We start from the raw sequence: 21,195 nt of genomic DNA, 5'->3' as shown, positions 1-21,195 counted from the left end.
GCATCTGGGCAGATGGGCACACACATATACACATTTTATTCAGAGGTAAGGATGAGCACTTGGGATCTTGTTTTTGATTTTTATTTCAAAACTAATTTGGGGATGCTGTGGGAAGGATGGCCAATGTCCTTTAACTCAAGACTCTTACTTTGAAGCCTGTGTTCTATCCTGGCATTTGTTTTTCATATTTCCGTGAAGACCCACATCTCCTGACTACATCATCACGGCATTCGCTGTGCCCACAGTGCTATTGTTAGGCGCTATTCCTGCTCTTTGGTGGAATACAACTCCCTCAAGGCTTTGGTTCTCGGCCACTCACTCTATGGCAAGGGTGGAAGAATGGGAAAGGAGAAGAGGAGGCAGTTCTTAAGTTATGGTAACGGCTGTCAGAATAGAAAAGTTACTGGCTAACTCCAAAGGTCTGTGTTGGCTGTGGTCACACAAAGAAGCAGTGTTGAAAACACCCCTTCCTCAAAGAAATGATGGCCACGTATATGCCGCCATTACCAAAGATGACATGTGATACACCTCAGGTAACAAGTGCCACAGAGGCATCAAATCACTACCTGCTTAGTTTGCCAACCTGTGCCATGGAGTCAATCCCAGGAAGGCTGGTGAGGTTGGCATGCTGCAGTCCTCTGGAGGTGGCATTAGAAGGCTCTATTACTTGGAAATTGGTGAGATGCGCATTCCATTTCAGAGGCTGCCTGGCGTGATTTGACTATGGACAGGAACTCATGACTTCTTTAAGAATTCTAGAATCTACATTTGGCAAGTTTCCCAAGAGTCTCTCCTGATCCCCATTTTCGTTCATAATCAAGAATCTGCTGTTATGTCATGTGTCCTTGGCTTTCTGTGGGCATCATTGTTCCATGCTGAGATGGCCACATCTCTCTGTAAGTCCACATTGCTGATTGTCTCCCTTGGTTGTATCTCAGGCCCTTGTACAAGGTCCTCACCATGCATATTCATTTGCTTGGATTTTTTGTTGGTGACCCTTTAAGGAGCTTGCCTTTGCTTACATCTCTAGTGGGCAGTGCTGATCTCACCTCCCTGGGTGGCTTTTCTACTGCACTCTCTCCACTTGCTTTGAATATGACTGTCACATTCTCAGAATGCACATCAGTTGAAAATGGAACTTCCCTGGGCACTAACATAGCATCCAGGGCTTTTGACATCTTTGTTTATATGACAAGTGAATGAGGTACATACCTTCCTAGGTGAACTAACAGGCTCCCCTCCCATCAAAGATGTCTTCCCAAGAGAAGAAGCCCATGGGATGTGCTGGTCCTAGATCGCAAACAAGACAGATCTTCTAGTCCAGAGTCCCAACATAACCTAATGCTGGAGGCTCAGCCGTGCCAAGGGGAGGCATCTTTCGCATATGTATTCTCTCATAAGATTCATAAAATACATAGTTTGCCCGGGGCTGCCCTCATTTCTCCTTTACAAAAATAGCTAAAGCTTTATGGAAGTGATTTGTCTGAAGGCACAGGCCATGGAGAGTGGAAGCTACTGGCATCAGTTCATTCCACCGGAAGCAATCTTTACCAAGCGGTTCCTGTGCTAGGCCTTGCTTATGGTTCTAGAAGCATAGATGTGACTGATCATCCAGTTGTCCTGCTTCTCACGGGCCACATGCTAACAGCTCTCAACTTTCCCAAATGTCAACAGCCTACTGGGGTCTACGTTTGTGTGCGGAAGGAGCACGCAGGCTTAGGGTGTCACCCAAAGTCCTCCAGATCCTCTTCTCACCCATGTGTCTCCCAACTGCAGTGACGGAATTCTGCCAATCCAGTGAGTCAGCTGAGCTCTTGATTCTCCCTGAAGTCCAACCTCGTGGGAGAGTGGCTTGGTTCTTAAACTTACCCAGAAGTCGAATACTTCTTACCTCCTCGGCAGTCCCCTCAGTCCCTGCTGTCTCCCTCCTTCATAGTCACTGCTGCGGCTCCTAGCGTGTCTTCCCAGGTCTTCATCAGTGGGTCCTCAGCACAGCAACAGAATGAGCTAGCTAAAAGGCAAGTCAGCAGTCTCCAGTTTCTCTTTGGAGAAAACCTGGGCTTTGGCAGCGTCCACCATCCAACATGTGTGACCTGGTTGACCTTATACCAGGGTTCAGTGTCATCTGATAAGATCTCTCCTGCCCACCCTGTGTAAAGTCCCAGCACCTGCTCTAGGGTTCCTGGTTCCTCTTTTGGTGTTCATCATGATCTTCTAGCTGCTCCAGCTTCCCGTGTAGTGTGTGCACTGTCTATGGGCTATGGCAGGACAAACTCCTTGGAGAAGAGTTTCTGCTGTGTTCACTATTTCTCAGGCTCACACAAAAATTATTTAGTGAACAGTGACCATGAATGAAGATATATTTCACCTGTCGCCCATGCCCCCCTCTCCTCCAGAGTTAGTCTCTGGGCGTGACTTGTGGGTCATCTCTCTCCCTGGAATTTGGGCAAGAATATCTCTGACATTACCAGGGTCTCTCCTCTCCCAGTAGCTGGGCTGCTGGGGCAGAGTGTTGGGGTGAACTGCCAGCTCCTCGACCTCACTTCAAGCACTCTTTAGAATCTGATTCTGACTCTTAGTTTATATCTCCTGGGGAACATCTGTGCCACAATACGGCCACAAACTTAGGTCGCCAATGGATCGAGGGAGGTTTTGATGTGTACGTCTCATGAGTTCTGGGGGAAATTATATTCAAAGCATAGGGAAAGGGGTGAGAATATAGAAAATGAATGGGAAGGAAGAGAGGAAGGCACAGAAATGGACGTATGACTGCCAACCAGTGTCCTACCTGGAACTCTCCCCACTTGCCTATACCCCATAGATAGGAAATATCGCAGAGCAGGGTGGGGCAAGGTGGGGATGGGTGGGGCAGGGCAGGGCGAGGTGGGGTCCTCATGACTCAAGTTTGTGACCTTCACTGATGCTCCTTTGGAGTGGGAGTTGTTTTGACGGAGGAGAGTTGTAGAAGGTTCCACCTTAGAGGGGCAATGCCTGGTGGCTTGGGAAGTCATTGCCTGGCTGGAAACTTGTCTCTCTTCTCTCCCCCGTGTGTCGTAGCTCAGACAGAGCAGCCCAGCACGAGCTGGAGAAGGACTTGAGTGATAAGCAAACAGCCCTCCGGATTGACGGGAAATGCAAGGACCTGCGCAACACTTCGGAGGGCGTCAGCTACTTCCGGGGAGTGGAGAGAGTCGACGCAACGTAAGCCGGGCACACGCGGTTCTGAGATTGTAATGTCGTTCGTGCTCTCTGCGTTCATAGCAGTGCGGCATACAGGTTATCCTACTCCATTTTTTTGTTGTCTTTTTCCAACTATCACGAAATCCCCCAAGACTCGGTGATTTATAAGGAACAGAAACTTCTTAGTTTCCCGTTTCTGGAGTCTTGAAAGTCCACGGTGGCAATTTCTTGTGAGAGGTTTTAGGCTGAAGAAACAGAAGGGTAGATGACTATTTGCAGAAATGAAAGGCAAGTTCACTTCGATAATAGCCCACTCTGGAGCACTGACCAACTCCCAAGAGAACGACCTCGTTTTTTCCAGAAAGGCATGAGTGCAGGCAGGGATGCGACTCCGTGAGGGGTATGTCTGCCAGCATTTGTTCCTAGCACCTCAAGGTAAAGAGCGTTTTCACAGGCATTGATGCTTCTTAACGACCCACTCATTACTTAAAGCCGTGCTTCTCAAGCCTTCCTAATGCTGCGACCCTCAAATACAGTTCCTCATGTTGTGATGACCCCCAGCCATAAAATTAGTGCTACTTCATAACTAATTTTGCTACTTCTATGAATCATAATGTAAATTTTTTTTTTTTTTTTTTTTTTTTTGGAAATAGAGGTTTGCCAAGGGGGGTCGTGACTCACAGGTTGAGAGGTACTGACTTAAAAGGCTGTCCTTCCCAACAATGCACTGATGTAAATACAAGTTAAAATAGGTTATGCAAAGCATGGCCAAATGCCCAAAGATGACAGACGCCCTTGGCCTTGCTCACTTTTCAATGAGATTTCATTCTAGTAGAGCCAGGCCTTGGGAACTGGACCATTCTTTATTCTGTAAACACATAATTTTTTCTAACATGAAAACGGCACCTTCTTATGTAGAAAAGCATAGACAAAAAGGAAACCAGACATTGCCAGTTCCTAGATGCCCTGGGCCCTGTGGGCACAGGCCTGGAGCCATGAATGCCTTTCTCACCACTGCTTGTTGCATTTGCCTTTCTGGTAGGTTCCTTGCCAGACCCCTGGATACCTAGTTGGGCAGGACTTAGCTGAGACTGCCACTTCCTTTTAAAAATAACCAACTTTGATGGAGTGATGTTTGCATAGAGTAAAATGGTGGAGCTGCACGTGCGTGGCAGTGGCTCTATTATATTTGAATGTCCATGGCGGCACAGCCACACGTAGATGGAGATTTTTTCACCACCCTGTAAGGATCTCCACAGTTTCCCCTACACCTGTGTCTACGCACTACCCCCTAAAGTGACTCCAAAATTGATTCTGTCCTGTGGGTGCCTTGTCCCACAAAGTGACTTACTGAGAGCTACAGTATCAGTTACCCCTCGGGCATTTGCTGTTCAGCTGTGAATCAGAACCAGAGCCTGTGTTCTGTGTAATCCATACATGCTGCCTTACTTGGCTCAAGGAGAGCTGAGAGCTTCTTAAGGCCCCCATTTTTGCACAAGTTCTTTTCTATCCCTTATAAGATACAAGGAACATTCATGACATTATTTTGGGTGTAGACAACATTGAGTCCTATTCAATATGTTATTATAAGAACATGCAAACAGATATCGCTTGTTAAACCTACTATCAGGAGACACCCAACGTGGACAACAGGTCCTTAGTCCATCTATGCGTCCTCAGATGGACAGATGGTTGTTTGTAACCTTAAAGAATGGCATTGCCCACACGCCATTTCAACATGCCTAGCCAACTTTTCGCTGCCTGCTGTATCAATGATGATGTTTTTGAGTTTAGTGTTCCTAGGCTAATATAGATTTATGAAGTAAATTAAATATTTGTGAATTTGCATGCCATGCAGATTTTCCACACATATTAATCTAACCCGCTCTTTCATTCATTTAGGCCGTTTCTAAGCTTCCTGAGCTTTATATGAATATTGCTGAAATGAATGTCCTTCCATCTCTGACTCTGTGAATACTGTTTTCTGGGGACAGTGAAATTTCTGAGTTAGACACTTTTAGTCTGTATTGCCTTCCTATTGCCCAGCAAGTTTGAACCAGTTTAACATTCTCAGCTGCTAGACAGCAGCCCTTCCTACACACACCACAGCTGCAGGTCAACCTTCCTACATACATCACCAGCTGCAGGTCAGCTGGAGACAGCAGCCTTTCCTACACACATCACAGCTGCAGGTCAGCTGGAGACAGCAGCCTTTCCTACACACATCGCCAGCTGCAGGTCATCTGGAGACAGCAGCCCTTCCTACACACATCACAGCTGCAGGTCAGCTGGAGACAGCAGCCTTCCTACACACATCACAGCTGCAGGTCAGCTGGAGACAGCAGCCCTTCCTACACACTTGACCAGCTGCAGGTCAGCTGGAGACAGCAGCTTTCTACACACATCACCAGCTGCAGGTCAGCTGGAGACAGCAGCCCTTCCTACACACATCACAGCTGCAGGTCAGCTGGAGACAGCAGCCTTCTACACACATCACCAGCTGCAGGTCAGCTGGAGACAGCAGCCGTCCTACACACATCACAGCTGCAGGTCAGCCAGAGACAGCAGCCTTCCTACACACATCACAGCTGCAGGTCAGCCGGAGACAGCAGCCTTTCCTACACACATCACCAGCTGCAGGTTAGCCGGAGACAGCAGCCCTTCCCACACACATCACCAGCTGCAGGTCATCTGGAGACAGCAGCCCTTCCTACACACATCACAGCTGCAGGTCAGCAGGAGACAGCAGCCCTTCCTACACACATCACAGCTGCAGGTCAGCTGGAGACAGCAGCCCTTCCTACACACTTGACCAGCTGCAGGTCAGCTGGAGACAGCAGCCTTCTACACACATCACCAGCTGCAGGTCAGCTGGAGACAGCAGCCCTTCCTACACACATCACAGCTGCAGGTCAGCTGGAGACAGCAGCCTTCTACACACATCACCAGCTGCGGGTCAGCTGGAGACAGCAGCCCTTCCTACACACATCACAACTGCAGGTCAGCCGGAGACAGCAGCCCTTCCTATATACACATCACAGCTGCAGGTCAGCTGGAGACAGCGGCCTTTCCTACACATATCACCGCTGCAGGTGAGGGCTTCTCTTTTTACTCTTCTGGAAAGGGGTTCTCAGGACCCTGCTGTTTTCATTGGTACACCTTTGGCTACTCCCAAGGTTGATATTTTTGATATTTTTGCTTCTCTTTATTGGGTTGGTCCATTTGTAAAGACCGTACATGCTCTGGCGCTTCAGTGATCCCTCCCCAGGAAGAATTACTTCATGCCTATTAATGCACTATTGGTTCAAATACACTTCGCTGTTGTTTCTATCTCATGCAGCATGTCTAGGACGGGTGGCACTGGAGCCTTTCTCTTGCAGGATGAACTGTCCCTGCAGCCCATCTGGGCTGATGCATCATTGTCGCCATGGTCTCTCTTCCCATTTCCAGGGTGTCCGTGCCCGAGTCATGGGCCAAGTTTACAGATGACAATATTCTCCGCTCCCAGAGTGAGAGGGCAGCCTCCACCAAGTTGAGGGATGACATTGAGAACCTTCTGGTTGTAACAGCCAATGAGATGTGGAACCAGTTCAACAAAGTGAACTTGGCTTTCACCAATCGCATTGCCGAGACTGCAGACGCTAAGAATAAGATCCACGTTCACTTATCAAAGGTAAGGAGCTAGCTTGGTCTCGGAACTATACCTGATGCTGGGGGAAGAGGTCAGGGGTGGGGTAAAGGGTTTGCTTGGCCCATGCAAGGCCCCTAGCTGCACCCCCAGGATTGGAAAATGCAAAACTAAATCAATCATTTGTTCCCCATTATTGCCATGGGCAAGGCAGGGCACTCTGAGACCACAAATCTCTCACCACCTCCAGAAAAGCTCCGTAAGTCGCATGGCTTCCTGGCCATCCAGACTGAGGAAAATTAAAAGCAGTACAAAGCATGCCATTTATTTCAGCCTGTAGCCAGGTGTCAAAATGAAATGGGAATTGACTGGTATTTGGAACACAAAGAATGCCCTGTACAGGGAAAGACTCTTAGTATTTAATGGAAACAAAAATATTATGATAAAGCTTAATGAATCGCCGAATATAACTAGGATGTGGACTTAGTAGAACATATGGTGGGGAGGGAGTTCATTTGGGTCAGTCATTTCAGATCCCTTTTCTGGACGACGGGACCAAATGCAGGAAGCACAAAGGTAGTGCTGAGTATTCCTGAGTTGTGAAGTGCTCTGTGCTGTGGGTATAGGAGTTTTACAGTGGTGATCTAGTAAAGGCTGATGCAGAAGTCACATTTCAAGATAAGCAAGACCTTCTGCCTTTGCTCCTAAGTACTATGGAACATGGTCCTCATCATGTGTCACTTTTTTTTCCCTTAAAAGTATTTCCCTTTATTTTATACGTATTTTATGTATGAGTATTTTGCCTGCATGTATGTCTGTGCACCATGTGCATGCAGTGCTCATGGGGGTGTGAAGAGGGCGTCAGAATTCCCCTAGGACTGGAGGTACAGAATTGTGAGCTGCTATGAGGATGCTGGGAATCGAACCTGGGTCCTCTGGAAGAGCAGCCGATGCTCTTAACTGGTGAGCCATCATCTCTCCAGCCTGTCTGCCTTTTAAAGATCTTATACTATTGCACTAAGATAGTATTTCACAGTAGAGGGTGCCATGTTCCCCCCAGGCAGCAGCAATATACCCTTCCTTCTCAGGATGCCTGACTTATGCAGTAAACAACAGTTGAGCCAGGTGGTGTGCTACATTGTGAAGGGCAGGAAAAGGCATAAAATGTAGTTTTTGTTTCCGAGCAGATAGTAATAACAGTAGGAGGTCACGTACCCTGTTTGCCCATGACAACTGCATGTTCGTGGGTTGGAAGGAGAAATGGGTGTTTGAATGGGACAATCCTTCAAACAGGGCTCAGGAGGCAGTGACTAAGTGGCCACGCTGAGGTCTAAAGAGGCTGTTGAAGCTGGCATGGATGCTGTGTCCTAGGAGAGGAGCTTGGGAAGATGGCTGGAACCATACTGCAGAAGTTGCTGGGATGGGGGTGGGAGATGGGGGTAGGGCAGTAGGGCTCTATAGTGTGAAATTCTTTTTTTTTCTTTTTTTTTTCAAGACAGCATTTCCCTGTAGTTTCTAGAGTCTGTCCTGGAACTAGCTCTTGTAGACCAGGCTGGCCTCGAACTCAGAGATCCGCCTGCCTCTGCCTCCCGAGTGCTGGGATTAAAGGCGTGCGCCACCACCGCCTAGTTTGTAGTGTGAAGTTCTAATTGGCTATAATAATAAAAACCTAGAGTTAGATATAGGTTTAATGCTGAAAGATCAGAGAAGCAGAGCAGCCAGCCACTAGAGAGTTCTTACTTCGACCTGTGCTCAGATCGAAGGGGTGATCCTGTCTCTATGAATCTTCAGACTGCATGCTTAGACTGAATCCCCATACCACATGTTCAAACTGCATCTCTCTCTATGAAGCCTCAGACTGCATCTCAGACTGGATCCTCAGACTGTACCTGAGCTCCTGTCTCCTCCGCCTTATATTCCTCTCTCCACCCAGCCATATCAATCCTGCCTCCACCTCCCTAGTGCTGGGTTTAAAGGCACGTGATCCAACTGCTGGATCATCTTTGTGTGAGCTCTGTTTCTCTTCTAGACAGATTCAATCTCGCGTCTCTTGGGATAGATAGCCTTGAACTCACAAAGATCTGTCTGCCTCTTTCTCCTGAGCGCTGGGATTAAAGGAGTGTGCCACAACTGCGTGGCCTCTGTGACTGACTAGTGGCTTAGCTCTGCACTCTGATCTTCAGGCAAGCATTGTTTCTCAGATTACAAACAATATCACCACAGGGCTCCATCCTGAAAGTCCTTAGAAAGGTGCTGTGACAGAGTTCCTTTGTTCACTGGTGGGTTGCAGGAGGTGTTTTCTGTTTGTTTGTTGTTTTTAACCACTGCATTAGTTCGCCAGGGCTGTGGCCACACAAAGTGTTCACTGTCTGAGTGGCTAGAAGTCTGAGCTCCAGATGTCACAAGGTTGCTTGCTTCTGAGGTCCCCTCCTTGCACTCTCTGGCAGTCTCTTCTCTCGATGTATCCACGTCATCTTCCTCTGCTTGCATCCATGCTGTACTAGTCAGGGTTCTCGAGAGGGATAGAACTTAGAGAATGAGTCTCTCTCTGTACACACACGTGCGCGCACACACACACATTTATTAGTCAGGGCTCTCGAGAGGGATAGAACTTAGAGAGCGAGTCTCTCTCTGTACACACACATGTGCACACACACACACATTTATTAGTCAGGGCTCTCGAGAGGGATAGAACTTAGAGAATGAATCTCTGTATACACACACACACACACACACACACACAGGGATTTATTAGACTGGCTTGCAAGCTGTGCTCCAGCTAACACTACAGTGGCTGTCTAACAATGTTCAGGAGTCCAGTAGTTGTTCAGTCCTCAACGCTGGATTTCTCAGCTGGTCTTCAGTATGTGCCAGAATCCCAAAGAAGCAGGCTCTAGCACCAGTGAAGGAATGGACTTGGCAGCATGTGTGGGAGCAAGCAGGCAATGAAAGAGCAAGGTGCTTTCTTCCATGTTTTGGGGTTGCCAACACAAAGTGTGGTCCAGATTAAAGATGGATCTCCCCATCTCAAACATCTGGATTAAAAATGGATCCTCCCACTTCAAATAATGTACTTAAGAAAAAAATCCCTACCCGTGGGCCCAATCATTTGGGTTTTAGTTAATTTCAAATGTAGTCAAGGTGACAACTGGGAATAGCTATCACAGTGTCCAAGGTCCCTCCATTTATAAGACTTGGACCCACTCTCTTGACTCATTTTAACGTGACCTCTGCAAAGACTCAATCTCCCAGTATAGTCACATTCTGGGATCCTGAGAGTTGAGACTTTTAGGGGAAGGGCACACAATTCAACCCATAATAGATACATTCTAAGTTCCACTTAGGCGTATTGGGATGTAGACACATGGATGTCATGCTGATCCTGCTGTTTTATGTCATATTGAGACAACACACATGCACACAGACATGCAGGTGCACACACATACATACATGAGAGAAAATGGCTAGTCTGTTAGGAAGGCACAGGCATAACCACTTGGAACCAGAGAGATAAAGGTTTGTCAGAAGGACATGTTGTCTCTTCTGGTGAGAATGGGACATGGCTATTTTGACAGGTTGGCAAAAGCTTGGGAGAGAGGTCAAGACCTGAGTGACAGACTCAGGAGGGCTTGGATTATTACATGGACATTAAATAGGTGTGCTTTTACAAGGTCCCTGGAGAAGATAGAGGATGTAATAGCAAATTTTCCTAGGATAAACCTTCGGCAGTGGGATGAGGAAGTTAGGAAGCCAGGAATTTGGCTAGCAGCTGACTAAGAGAACAAGTTAGGCCAGGGTTTCAAGTAGTGGGAAGGATTCAAGAGGCTCTGACATTGACCTTGAGAGGCATTTTCATGAGAGCAAATTCAGGAGCCTCTGGAATATGGGGTAGGTGGGAGGCAGAGGGAATGGCCATAGGCCATAGGTGAACAGACTTGGCAGGGAACACAGGTGGGTTTGGAGAGGACCCTGGGACTAGATGGTATCATGGCAGAGAAGACACATTTGGAAAATGCGCTGGTTAGTAACTGAGCTATCTCCAGGACTGAGGAAAGGGGCCAGACCAAAGGACCAAAGTCTGGAGGTTTGGAACTGAGGAGCAGCAGAGAGCTGGGTGTCACTGAAGGCGGGGTGTCCCGAGCGCAAGAAGAGGAGAATGTGGAAGGAACAAGGTTCTCAGTGAATCTACTTCCTCCTCCCAGAGGTGGGGGAAGCCCAGGGGCCAGAGGTGGGAGTGTCACAGGTGGCTCAGGGACCACAACAGGATGTCAGCAGTTGCTTCTCGTTGCCACAGACCCTGCAGGAGATCTTCCAAATTGAAATGACTATAGAATCCATCAAAAAGGCCATCAAAGAAAAGTCTGCCTTCCTGAAGGTGGCGCAGACCCGGCTGGATGAACGAACAAGGAGACCGAACGTAGAGCTCTGCAGGGACACGGCTCAGTTACGGTAAGGGTGGGCAGAGGGGGAGAGCTGGGGAGGGTGGCTAACTGGATGCACTGGGCTCTGATTAAGGATATTCTCTGATGACGAGCATCATGAAGACACCTTCTTTAAATGTGTAAAGTGTGACTGACAGGAGCTATTAAATGGATAAGGGGTTCAATTTGAGACAATGAAGAAAAGCCTCAAGATGAGCGGTGGTGATGGTTGCCTGATGGTGTGACTGCGTTTACTGTCCCTGAGCCGAACACTTCACAGCGGCTAAAGTGTGTCGTTCATATTACATCATACATTTATTAACGGTTAAAACAAGAGCAATACATCACATAGCATTAGTATTTAGTTCATTCAGAGCATTCAGGGTGGTGGTGTTTGGGCTTCTGAGCAATTCCTTGGTTGCTAGTCCAGGCCACAAGGCTCCCCTTGTGAAAGTAAATCAAATCGGTAGCAGTGGTCTGGACCGTGGGGAGATGCCACAAGCCTTCTCTGGTATTCCATGGTAGAGTCTCTTCATCATGAAGGTTTTATTCTAAAGATGAACCGACCACATGTGGGCACTATCAAGGAAAGCAATGGTGGTTCAAAGTGATGGCTTTTCAGAGAGAAAGTCAAGGGAGAGTCCTTGTAAGAGCAGTTGTCATTGATGACGATCATGACGATGACAATGACAACAGTGGCAATGATGATGATGATGATGATGAAATCGTGGTGAAAACAGTTGTCACCTTTCCTGGATCTTGCTCCATGTGTGGCCCTGTCCTGTGTACTTTACAGTATTTCCTACATGGCCTCCATTTTGTGAATGAGGAAAAGGAGGCAGGAACAGGTAGCTTGTGGAGTGTCTTAGTCATGGCTGCTGTTCCTGGATGAGAACTCCATGGGCAAAAGCAACTGCAAGAGGGAAGCTTTCATTTGCCTTACCCTTCTGCGTCACCGCCCGTCATGGAAGGAAGCCAGGACAGGAGCTCAGACAGGGCAGGAGCCTGGAGACTGGAGCCGATGCAGGGGCCATGAGAGGAGCTGCTTACTGGCCTGTTCCTCTTGCTTTACTCAGCCTGTTTTCTTATAGGGCGCAGGGCCACCAGCCCAGAGATGTCCCCACCCACAGTGGGCTGGACCACCCCCATCCGTTGCTAATTAAGAAAATGCCCTACAGGTTTGCCTGCCTGCCGCAGAATCTTGTGGAGGCATCTTCTCGATCGAGATTCCCTCCTTTTGGGTGACTCTAGATTGGGTCAAGTTGACATGGAAACTCGCTGGCACCCACAGCTGCACTGAGATCACACCTGGCAGTGAGAGGCAGTCGGAGCTTGAATTCTTGCCTGGGTCACTGCAGATGAGTGTGCTACTATGCGGGAATTATGTGGGATTGAGAGACCTGACGAGGAGCTCGATTCATCCAAACCATGCGCTTCTGCTTCCTCCATCTTTCAGGTGTTTCATTCCCCTGCCAAACACCTGATCTCACGGGGACATCCTTCATGTCAGTATGAGATGAGTTGATGAAGCCAGTGTTGTAGCCTTATCTCTTTCTCACACAGAGGACGGAGCCCGGAAACCTGGGGACCATTGCTATAGTCACTCTCCATGTATAGTATGGACCTTGACTGCATTTGAGACATACGCTAGAATACCCAGACCCTGACTTAAGATTTTTCTTTTTTTTAACTTCATGGTGGCATAAACTGTGTCCATCCCCATGCTGCTCTTGGCTTTCAGTGCAGCGCTCAGTGGGTGACGGGAGATGTTTAACATGGTATTTTAAAACAGGCTTTGTCCTGGAAGCTTGATGGTTTCGCTACTGTCAATGTCCTGTGTCCGGTTAAAGCAGGTGAGGCTGAGCCATGATGATCAATAGGTTAGATATACTAACCATGTTTTACATTCCAGCTTACCATGTTCGTTAGGACATGACCATCGTAAGGTCGGGCAGCATCTATACACTCACAACCTTCTCAGATTCACTGTGTGTCAAGTAGTGTAGCATTTGGGGGGTGGGCTTCCAATACACAGGTGGCCACCCAGGCTGCATGCTCCTCAGAAGGGGCTCTCCCAACACAATCCATTATTTGAAGTAGGTTGCCTTCCACTCCAGAGGCAAGACAGGTCCCTGGGTGGCCAGCTGAAGTGTGTCTCTAGCTTCAGAAAAGCCTGCAGTCAGAGAATGGGTACGAGCTAGTTAGGATTAGTTAGTGAGTTGTGGTTTTTTGCAAATATGCTATGTGTTGGAGGTGGTGGTGTCTACTCACGCGTAGAAGCAGGGGCTTTGCCCATTTGCACATTTGTGGAGGTTAGAGGCTGGCAGTATATCTCCTATTGCTTCCTTCCTTCCTTCCTTTTCTCTTTTGAGGTGAGGTTTCTCACTGAAGCTGGTGCTGACCATTTGGGGATTGTTGTCTAGACAGTGACTGTCTCCACCTCCCAGCTCTGGGATTATAGGAGTGCACTGCCATACCCAGCTTTGGACATTGGTTCTGGGGACCAAAGCTCATGCTTTCATGCTTATGCACCAAGCACTTTACCTGCTGAGCCTAGCCTTCTCCCCAGCCCTCTGGATGCAAATATTATTAGAAGAAGCTGAGCTGAAGTCTCATGATCCAAAACAATTTCTGCAGAGTCATCAAACATGGAGATGGGAAAATCTTCAGACTGTTATTAGATAAGCACAGGATTTTATTTTTGTTTGTTTTGGATGCTGGAATTGGAACCTGGGGCCTTTGGAAATGTTGTATGTTCTATCATGGAGACACTCCCCAAGTATAAAAGTTTCCTTTTCCAAGTGTGTGTGTGTGTGTGTGTGTGTGTGTGTGTGTATGACCTATGTACTCTGCACGTTTGTGGATGTGTATACATGTGAGTGTGATGTCTGGAATCATCCCCAATCATTCTTCTACCTTATTCATTGTGAGGTCTCTCAATCAACTCCAGAGCTTGCCGATATGGCTGACCATATTTTTGAGGATTCCCCCTCTTCTGTCTTCCTGGATTGGAATTACAGGCAAGCATCCATGCCTCCTATCTGGCATTTATTGAGTTTTGGCTTTCTAATCTTTGTTCCTCATGCTTGCAGGGCAAACACTTTAACCACTGAGCCATCTCCTCAGTACATAAAAGGATTTTGAGTGGCGACCTAGTGTGGCTCTGGAGTCACCAAGCCAGGAGAGATGCTCACAGCCCCTCTGAGAGGCTGAACTTCCAAGCTAGTATGTGCGGCTGTTCTCTTGCTCCCTGTTGCTCTTCTGCTGTGTCTGTTTCCTCTGCTTCCATTAGGACAGAACCTGTGTTTGTTTTTTGTGAAGAAAGCCTTGCCAAAAATATTTGAGGCCATTATTATTTGGAAAAAAAAAACTTCCCATCAAAATTAATCACTGTGAAAGCAACCCTTGGGTTGTCTAGATTGAGAAAGATCAAACTTAGGGTAGGAGGGTTGAGTATGGAAAAAATGCTGTTTTCGTTTCGAGACTTTATACATTTCAAATATTCTAAGTGGGCTCCTTCAAAAGCAGTTCTAAGTTCCTTCGTGGCCTCTTTGCTAGAAATGCAGAGAAGGCTCTGCTTGACTTAAATCTTGATTCTAAAACAAATAAACTCTATAGCAGACATGTTTGTATTTGAAGCAAAATGATTTTCAAGTCTGTAATTTAAACAACAACAACAACAACGAGCTGGAAGGATGTCAGCAAAATAGTTCTCCCAAATCAGCTGGGACCACAGAAGGTAGAGTGACGTGTGTCCTTGATAGTCATATGGATTTCTGATGGCTGTTGTTGGGGGAGGGTTGTCCCCTTCTGTGCCCTCAGAGTCTTAAGAAAGTGGACTCTCAGTGGTTGCCTTCTCCAGATCGTACATGTCTTGTTTTGACAGTGATACTTTAAGGTATTATATTCACTGTTCCTTAAGGTAAGCTTCCAGGGAACAAGCATTCGGCTGCAGGGAGTAAAGACACATCTGGGTTCAGGATTCCTTTGAAGTCAGGGAGGACTGGGAGAGCAGAGGCGGAGGCAGTCCTGGTGATGATAAACAGCCCCGTCCTAGTCCCACCTCCAACCCTCTCCAGCAGCTGAGATGGAGCTGGCGACACTTTATACCCAGGATTTTAAACAGAAGCTCTCTTTAACCCAATCTGCTCTAAACAGCAAAGTATAGCATACCAGATGAGTTCGCAGACTCTTTGCTTATCACCCCCTGACCCCTGGATCTTGAGTGCCATCGGCAGGGACAACAGTATGGTTTCTGGGTGAAGGGGATGTGAGATGTTAACATGCTTCCCCAGCTGCTGTGGGCCTTTTTTTTCTCCCGGCAGCGGCAGAGATGGAGTTTAGAGAGGTGCGCACGCAACACTCCCACCTTGGCGTTTAGTTTTTCAGTTCACTGTGCATCTCAGGCCGGCTTCAAACTCTGAATCCTTGCACCTCTGCCTCCATAGGGCGGGAATTACAGGGGTGTGGCCACATGCCTGCTGGTGAACAGCTTTCATTGGTGTCTTCCTTGTCTCAGACTGGATGCAGGTCTGTTGAAAGTAGGCTCCTCCACTTCCTTCCTGCCTTGAGTCCTTACTGCCTTGCGTCTGGGTCTTACTCTTGGTGCATCCTTTGGATGTAGAACTTTGGGCATCTCCCTGCCTCCCAAGGCTGCCTCCTCTGCCTGGATCAGTGGTCCTCAACCTTCCCAATGCTGCGACCCTTTAATGCAGTTCCTCATTTGTGGATGGTGACCCCACAACCATAAAATTATTTTTTGCTACTTCATAACTGTACTTTTGCTACTGTTGTGAATTACAATGCAGATATCTAATATGTAGGATATCTGGTATGCAACCCCTGTGAAAGACTCGGTTGGCCCCAAAGGGGTTGCAACCCACAGGTTGAGAACCACCAACCTAGCGTGTAGCCGTTGGTCCTCACCCAACACATACGTCTGGTATGTCTACAAGCTGTGGGAGAGCCTGCAGGATGCAGGTGTAAACAAGGATATTTTGGGTGAATGACATTGCTTCCTGATGTCTGTAGGGAAGACATTTCCAAGTGCCCAAGGCCACAGAAGGGGTGGCCTCTTGGCATGTATAACCTAACACTGGGCAACAAATTAGTCCCAAGGACTGAAGTGTGTCTTCCCCTAGTCTTGGGAGCTGGCTTTCATTAGAGAGCTCAAGAGGCAGATAAAAGTTACACCAGCTGAGGAGATAGCTAAAGTATGCCCTTTAGATAACTAAAGTCAGAGACTGGAGTGAGGAAAGTATACCGGAGTGGAATGTGGGGGGCGGGGTGGGGATTGAGGGGCAGGAGGGGTTGTATGGAAGACAAGGTGGCTGGTTTCTATGACTGAGTGGTGTGAGGTCATGAAGAAGGGGTAGAGTCAACCAGAAGTTTTTAGTCTAGCACCGCAAAGGATGAGGTTAGCTTCACCTGAGGCGGGATGCACGATGACCCAGGGTGCTGCCACTGTAACTCTGTCACACCCTACCTCAGCCAGCCTTGCAGCCTGTGGCCAGCCCAGTGCAGGCACGCAGGAGGGGAAGCTCAGAAGCTGGGTGTGGTGGGATTTCCCTGGGGAAACTGAGAGCATCTTCATCTGGCATGGCCATGTTTGCGTCAGTGTGGCATCTGTTATCCAGGCCCCTTCGGGTTACCCCTCTAGAAAGGTGAAGAGAGTAGAAAAAAAAAATCTCTCCTAATTGCAGCCCCTTGATATTTTGGGATATTAGGTCTAGGACCCCCTAAGAGAAGTCAAAATCTATAGGTGCTTAAGTCCTGTATGTTAAATGGTATAGTATTTGCCATGAGCACTTCCTTCTACATACATGAAATAATCTTTAGATTAGCATAATCTAATGTAAATGGTACTACCATAAGCAGTTGCTGTACGGTTCTGTTTAGGGAGTAAAGTCAAGAAAGTAGGTGTGAATGTTCAGGAAGAAGCAAATTTTAAGAACAACACAGCACTTTCTGTCTGAGGTTAGTTGAGTCTATTGATAAAGGACCCACTAATAACCGGGCAGTGGTGGGACATGCCTTTAATCCCTACCCTTGTGAAGCAGAGACTGGTGGATCTCTGAGTCTGAGGCCAACCTGGTCTATGAAGTGAGTTCCAGGACAGCCAGGGCTACTCAGAGAAACCCCATCTCAGAAAACAAAATAAAAAACAAAACAAAAAACCAAAACAAAAAATAACCCACTGATTCTCTCCGGTTTTAGGAGAGAAAAGTTGTGGGTTTTTCTTTCTTTTTATTTTGTTGTTGTTTTGTTTTCATTGTTGGCCTGAAGAATAGTACAGAAAGTAAAACTGTAAACAGTAAACGCATATCTTCCACCCACCATCCTATCCAGGAGAAATCACAGGAGGGCACTCTGCTGTCTGTCTCCATCACCAGACGGCGCAGGAGAGGTCTAGATTGTGACCGTCTCAAGCAGCAGCATATTGTGGGGTTCTTTGTCCAACACATATGCTTCAAAAGTTGAGAGCTTCAGACATGAACACTGTATCTGCGTAACTCCCCATCAAACTCCTCCCTGGCGCCTCCAGATTTGTAGTATCTTCTTTAATTACTATATTTTTACATGTATATATGTGTATACATATGCATATGTATACACAACCTACTAAATCCATTTAAACTTTGCTCATATGTACATGTGTTCAGGGGTGAACAATTGGGGTTGGATACGCTATGTGGGAGCTTGTCCCTGAAGGAAACTCATCCTCTCTCTTCTGACCACCCTGTTTCAGAAGCCACTGATCGACTGTAGTTCCTCATCTGGGGTAGAACCACGTGGAATTTTCCCAGTCTATATTGGCATGCCATCTGGTAGTGGCATCATGCTGGTCTTGTTCAAGAAACCATATGGTTGGGATCTCATGGGTGCATTTTCCCTGCGATGCCTAGAGGACACTGTCTGGCTTCTGGCTCTTGCAATCTTTCTCCCTCTTCTGTGTCTTTACCTGAGCCAGAGATGTAGAGGTCTCGTTACAGAAGTATTAGTTGGTCCCTGATTCTCTGCATGTTGGTCAATTGTAGATCTCTGTAACGATCTCCATCTGGATGGACGGTGGAGACAGATACACATGTAAATGTACTTAACGAGCTACACATGGATATGCTTAAGATGGTCAACTTTACAGTGTGTGTATTATGCCAGCACTAAAAAAAAAAAAATACTTGGCACTAAAAATTACTTGTTTATTTGACATTGACGTCCAGCTGGGCAGGCATCCTGTGTATTGTCTGTGAGGATTACAAATAAAAGATAGTGAGATGGGTCATCTCAAAGGAACCCTGTGTCCTGAAGCCACCCTCCTGGGTCTCTGCTTCTGTGCTCTTATTACTAGGAATAGAGAGGGTGGGGACAGGAAATGGGACTCTGCTCCTTAGTAGAGGCAGCCAGGCTCTATAGTTCCTTCCCAGATTCCGGGATGACCTGCAATTGCTTATAAACACGTGTGGGCTGTGTGTCTTGGCACAGGACAGCTCATCAATCCTCTGGGCTCAACTTCCTCATCCGTAAAACAAGGGACCTGGGCCTGCTGACCCCTGATGTCCCTTTTCCAGTTGCACTGCATCCTGGCATTAATGTGGTTTGGATGTGTTTCTGTCATGGTGAAGTCTTTCTCCCCTCCAGAGATACGTAGAGGATCATAGGCACTGTTACATTCAGAACAGTTTCTGATATGTATTTTAACTAAGTCCATGCCCCTTTAATCTGCTAGTAAGCGAGACGTTGAAGACAATACAGTTTCAGCTTTGCATCACCAATCAGGATTTGATGGACATCCATCAGGATCCCTGGGGCATGGTTCTAAGATTTCCCTTGGATATCCAAGTCCACAAAGATGAAATCCCTTCTATAAAATGAAGCGGCATTTGCATATAACCTATGCATATCCCCTGTGCACCTTTTGTTCATGGATAGATTACTTATAATGCCAATGCAATGTAAACGGCTGTGACAGTGTGGTGTTTAGGGAATAAGAAGGAGATAAAGGTGTTTGTTTAGCATGGATGCAATTTTTCCCTGAATATTTTATATCCGTGACTTACTGAATGCCTGAATGCCTGTGCAGACCCTCGGATACAGGGGTGTGACTGTACTCTGAGTTATGTTCTCAACTGACTGGAATCGGAGGAGAGTAATTAGAAGTGGCTCCCAATGTCTCCTTTTACTCACCTGAGAGTGGAGATGCTTCTGGTGTCCTTAGGAAGAGCAAGCTGGTCGGCCCGGAATAGCACTCAGAACAGCACTTACACGGAGGGCCGTCACTAGCAAGTTATAGTAATGATTGCTGTCCCTTTTATGACCTATGCCCACCTTCACCCTTGAGTGGCACAGAGGTACATCCTTGAGATACTGTTGGTCAAACCAGTGGGAAGAAAAAACTTTCTAACTATAAACATGGTAGAAGAAATCCCAAAAGGGCTCACCAAACACTGAAATCTTACGTACGGCAAAATACAACACAGCAAACCTACCGTAAACAAAATGAGAAGGCAAACAGTTGCTTGGGATAATGTTTTCCAAAAGCAAATGACAAAAACCGCACAGCTGCTATTTCCAGAAGCACGCCTAATCGTTATGCTTACTTATGCAAATAGTGGTGATAAGGAGTGGCAAAGTGACAGGCAGCTTGGGCACCAAATGCAGAAGGGTGCACAGGCTTTTAGGAAAGGCCCGTGAACAACCTAAGACCACGGGGACTGAGACTACCGACTGCATCCTTGAGAAGGAGCTGCTCCACTTTGGGATGATGCTGTAGTTTTTCTTTCTGTCCTCATGACTACTCTTCATCGGCCCACAGAAAGAGCATTTGTGACAGTTTCGGGGGCACAGTTTGCACAGCTACACACTCACAGACCATCAGAGTCTGGAAAACTACAACATGCTGACTTTAGATCTGTGAGGACTGTACTTAGGGCCTTGCCATGGTATTGTAATTTGGGGAATGCCCCTTACTGAGATACGGTAACAGGTTGGGCAGAATTCTAAATAGTAAAGGTTCTCTCTCCTCATCTCTATAATGGATTTTCAAGGCTGAAGTAAAAGGTAAAGTTTTGAGGTTCTTCCCCACACCCACACGCCATACTTGCTTTTTACAAAATATCAATGTTTATAATTGTCCCTCTTTTAGAATATTGTACTTATCATACATTTATGTGTGTGCATATGAGTATGTATGTCAGAGTATAGAGGGGAGTGTGTGTGTGTGTGTGTGTGTGTGAGAGAGAGAGAGAGAGAGAGAGAGAGAGAGAGAGACCTCATGAGTATGTTTATCTTGTCATTTGGGCTATGAACGCCAGCTGTAGGCAATGGGGGTGACCCTGGCATGATATTGGAATCATGCATAGATGCCAATTCCCTGGCTATCGAAAGTACTTCTGACAGGGTCGTTGCACCAGATGCCTCTCCCGTAGAACTCAATGAGTGTGCAAGCCTTTAATGCAGCCGAGGGCGGGCTGCAGGAGTGTGTCCGCCTAGCTGACTATGCTTTCCCTCACGCAGCCTTGTTAACGAGGTCTACGAGGTGGACGACACCATCCAGACTCTGCAGCAGCGCCTGAGGGACTCAGAGGACACCCTGCAGTCCTTGGTCCACACCAAAACCATCCTGGAGCAAGACCTGGCTGTGAAAGCCAACACCCTGTACATCGACCAGGAGAAATGTATGAGCATGCGCAAAAGCTACCCAAATACCCTCCGGCTGGTTGGCTTCTGCTAGGGACCCCAGGAAGAATGGTTTTCAGACCCCTAAAATAATGATAGAAACAAAGCCCTACCCCAGCATCTAAATGACTGTGAATGTAGTCACTATTAAAGGGTTGTTGTGATAGAAACATACCACACCTTTGTCTTGGATGGCCTTTCATTTGTGTCTAAACCTTAATTTTCTGTGTACTGGCTTTCTGGGTTATGGAGAGGAAATAAGGAAATGTAGTCAATCCCCTAGAGAAGGTA

General features: G+C 47.1%; 1 protein-coding gene across 1 annotated transcript in view; it reads left to right on the top strand.

The window, feature by feature from the left end:
* Positions 1 to 20,959, top strand: part of Tekt3 (tektin 3) — a 30,988-nt gene extending 10,029 nt beyond the window's left edge. Inside the window, exons 4-7 of the mRNA XM_038328705.1 lie at positions 3,058 to 3,201; positions 6,631 to 6,853; positions 11,103 to 11,257; positions 20,743 to 20,959. Of these exons, the coding sequence (XP_038184633.1) occupies positions 3,058 to 3,201; positions 6,631 to 6,853; positions 11,103 to 11,257; positions 20,743 to 20,959 (739 nt within the window). The remainder of the gene's footprint in view (positions 1 to 3,057; positions 3,202 to 6,630; positions 6,854 to 11,102; positions 11,258 to 20,742) is intronic.
* Positions 20,960 to 21,195: the final 236 nt, after the last annotated feature.

The sequence above is a fragment of the Arvicola amphibius genome, chromosome 4 (genome assembly GCF_903992535.2).
Source record: "Arvicola amphibius chromosome 4, mArvAmp1.2, whole genome shotgun sequence".
NCBI lineage: Eukaryota > Metazoa > Chordata > Mammalia > Rodentia > Cricetidae > Arvicola > Arvicola amphibius.
Note: the sequence above shows the minus strand (reverse complement) of the source record. Positions and strands in the feature narration are given on the sequence as shown.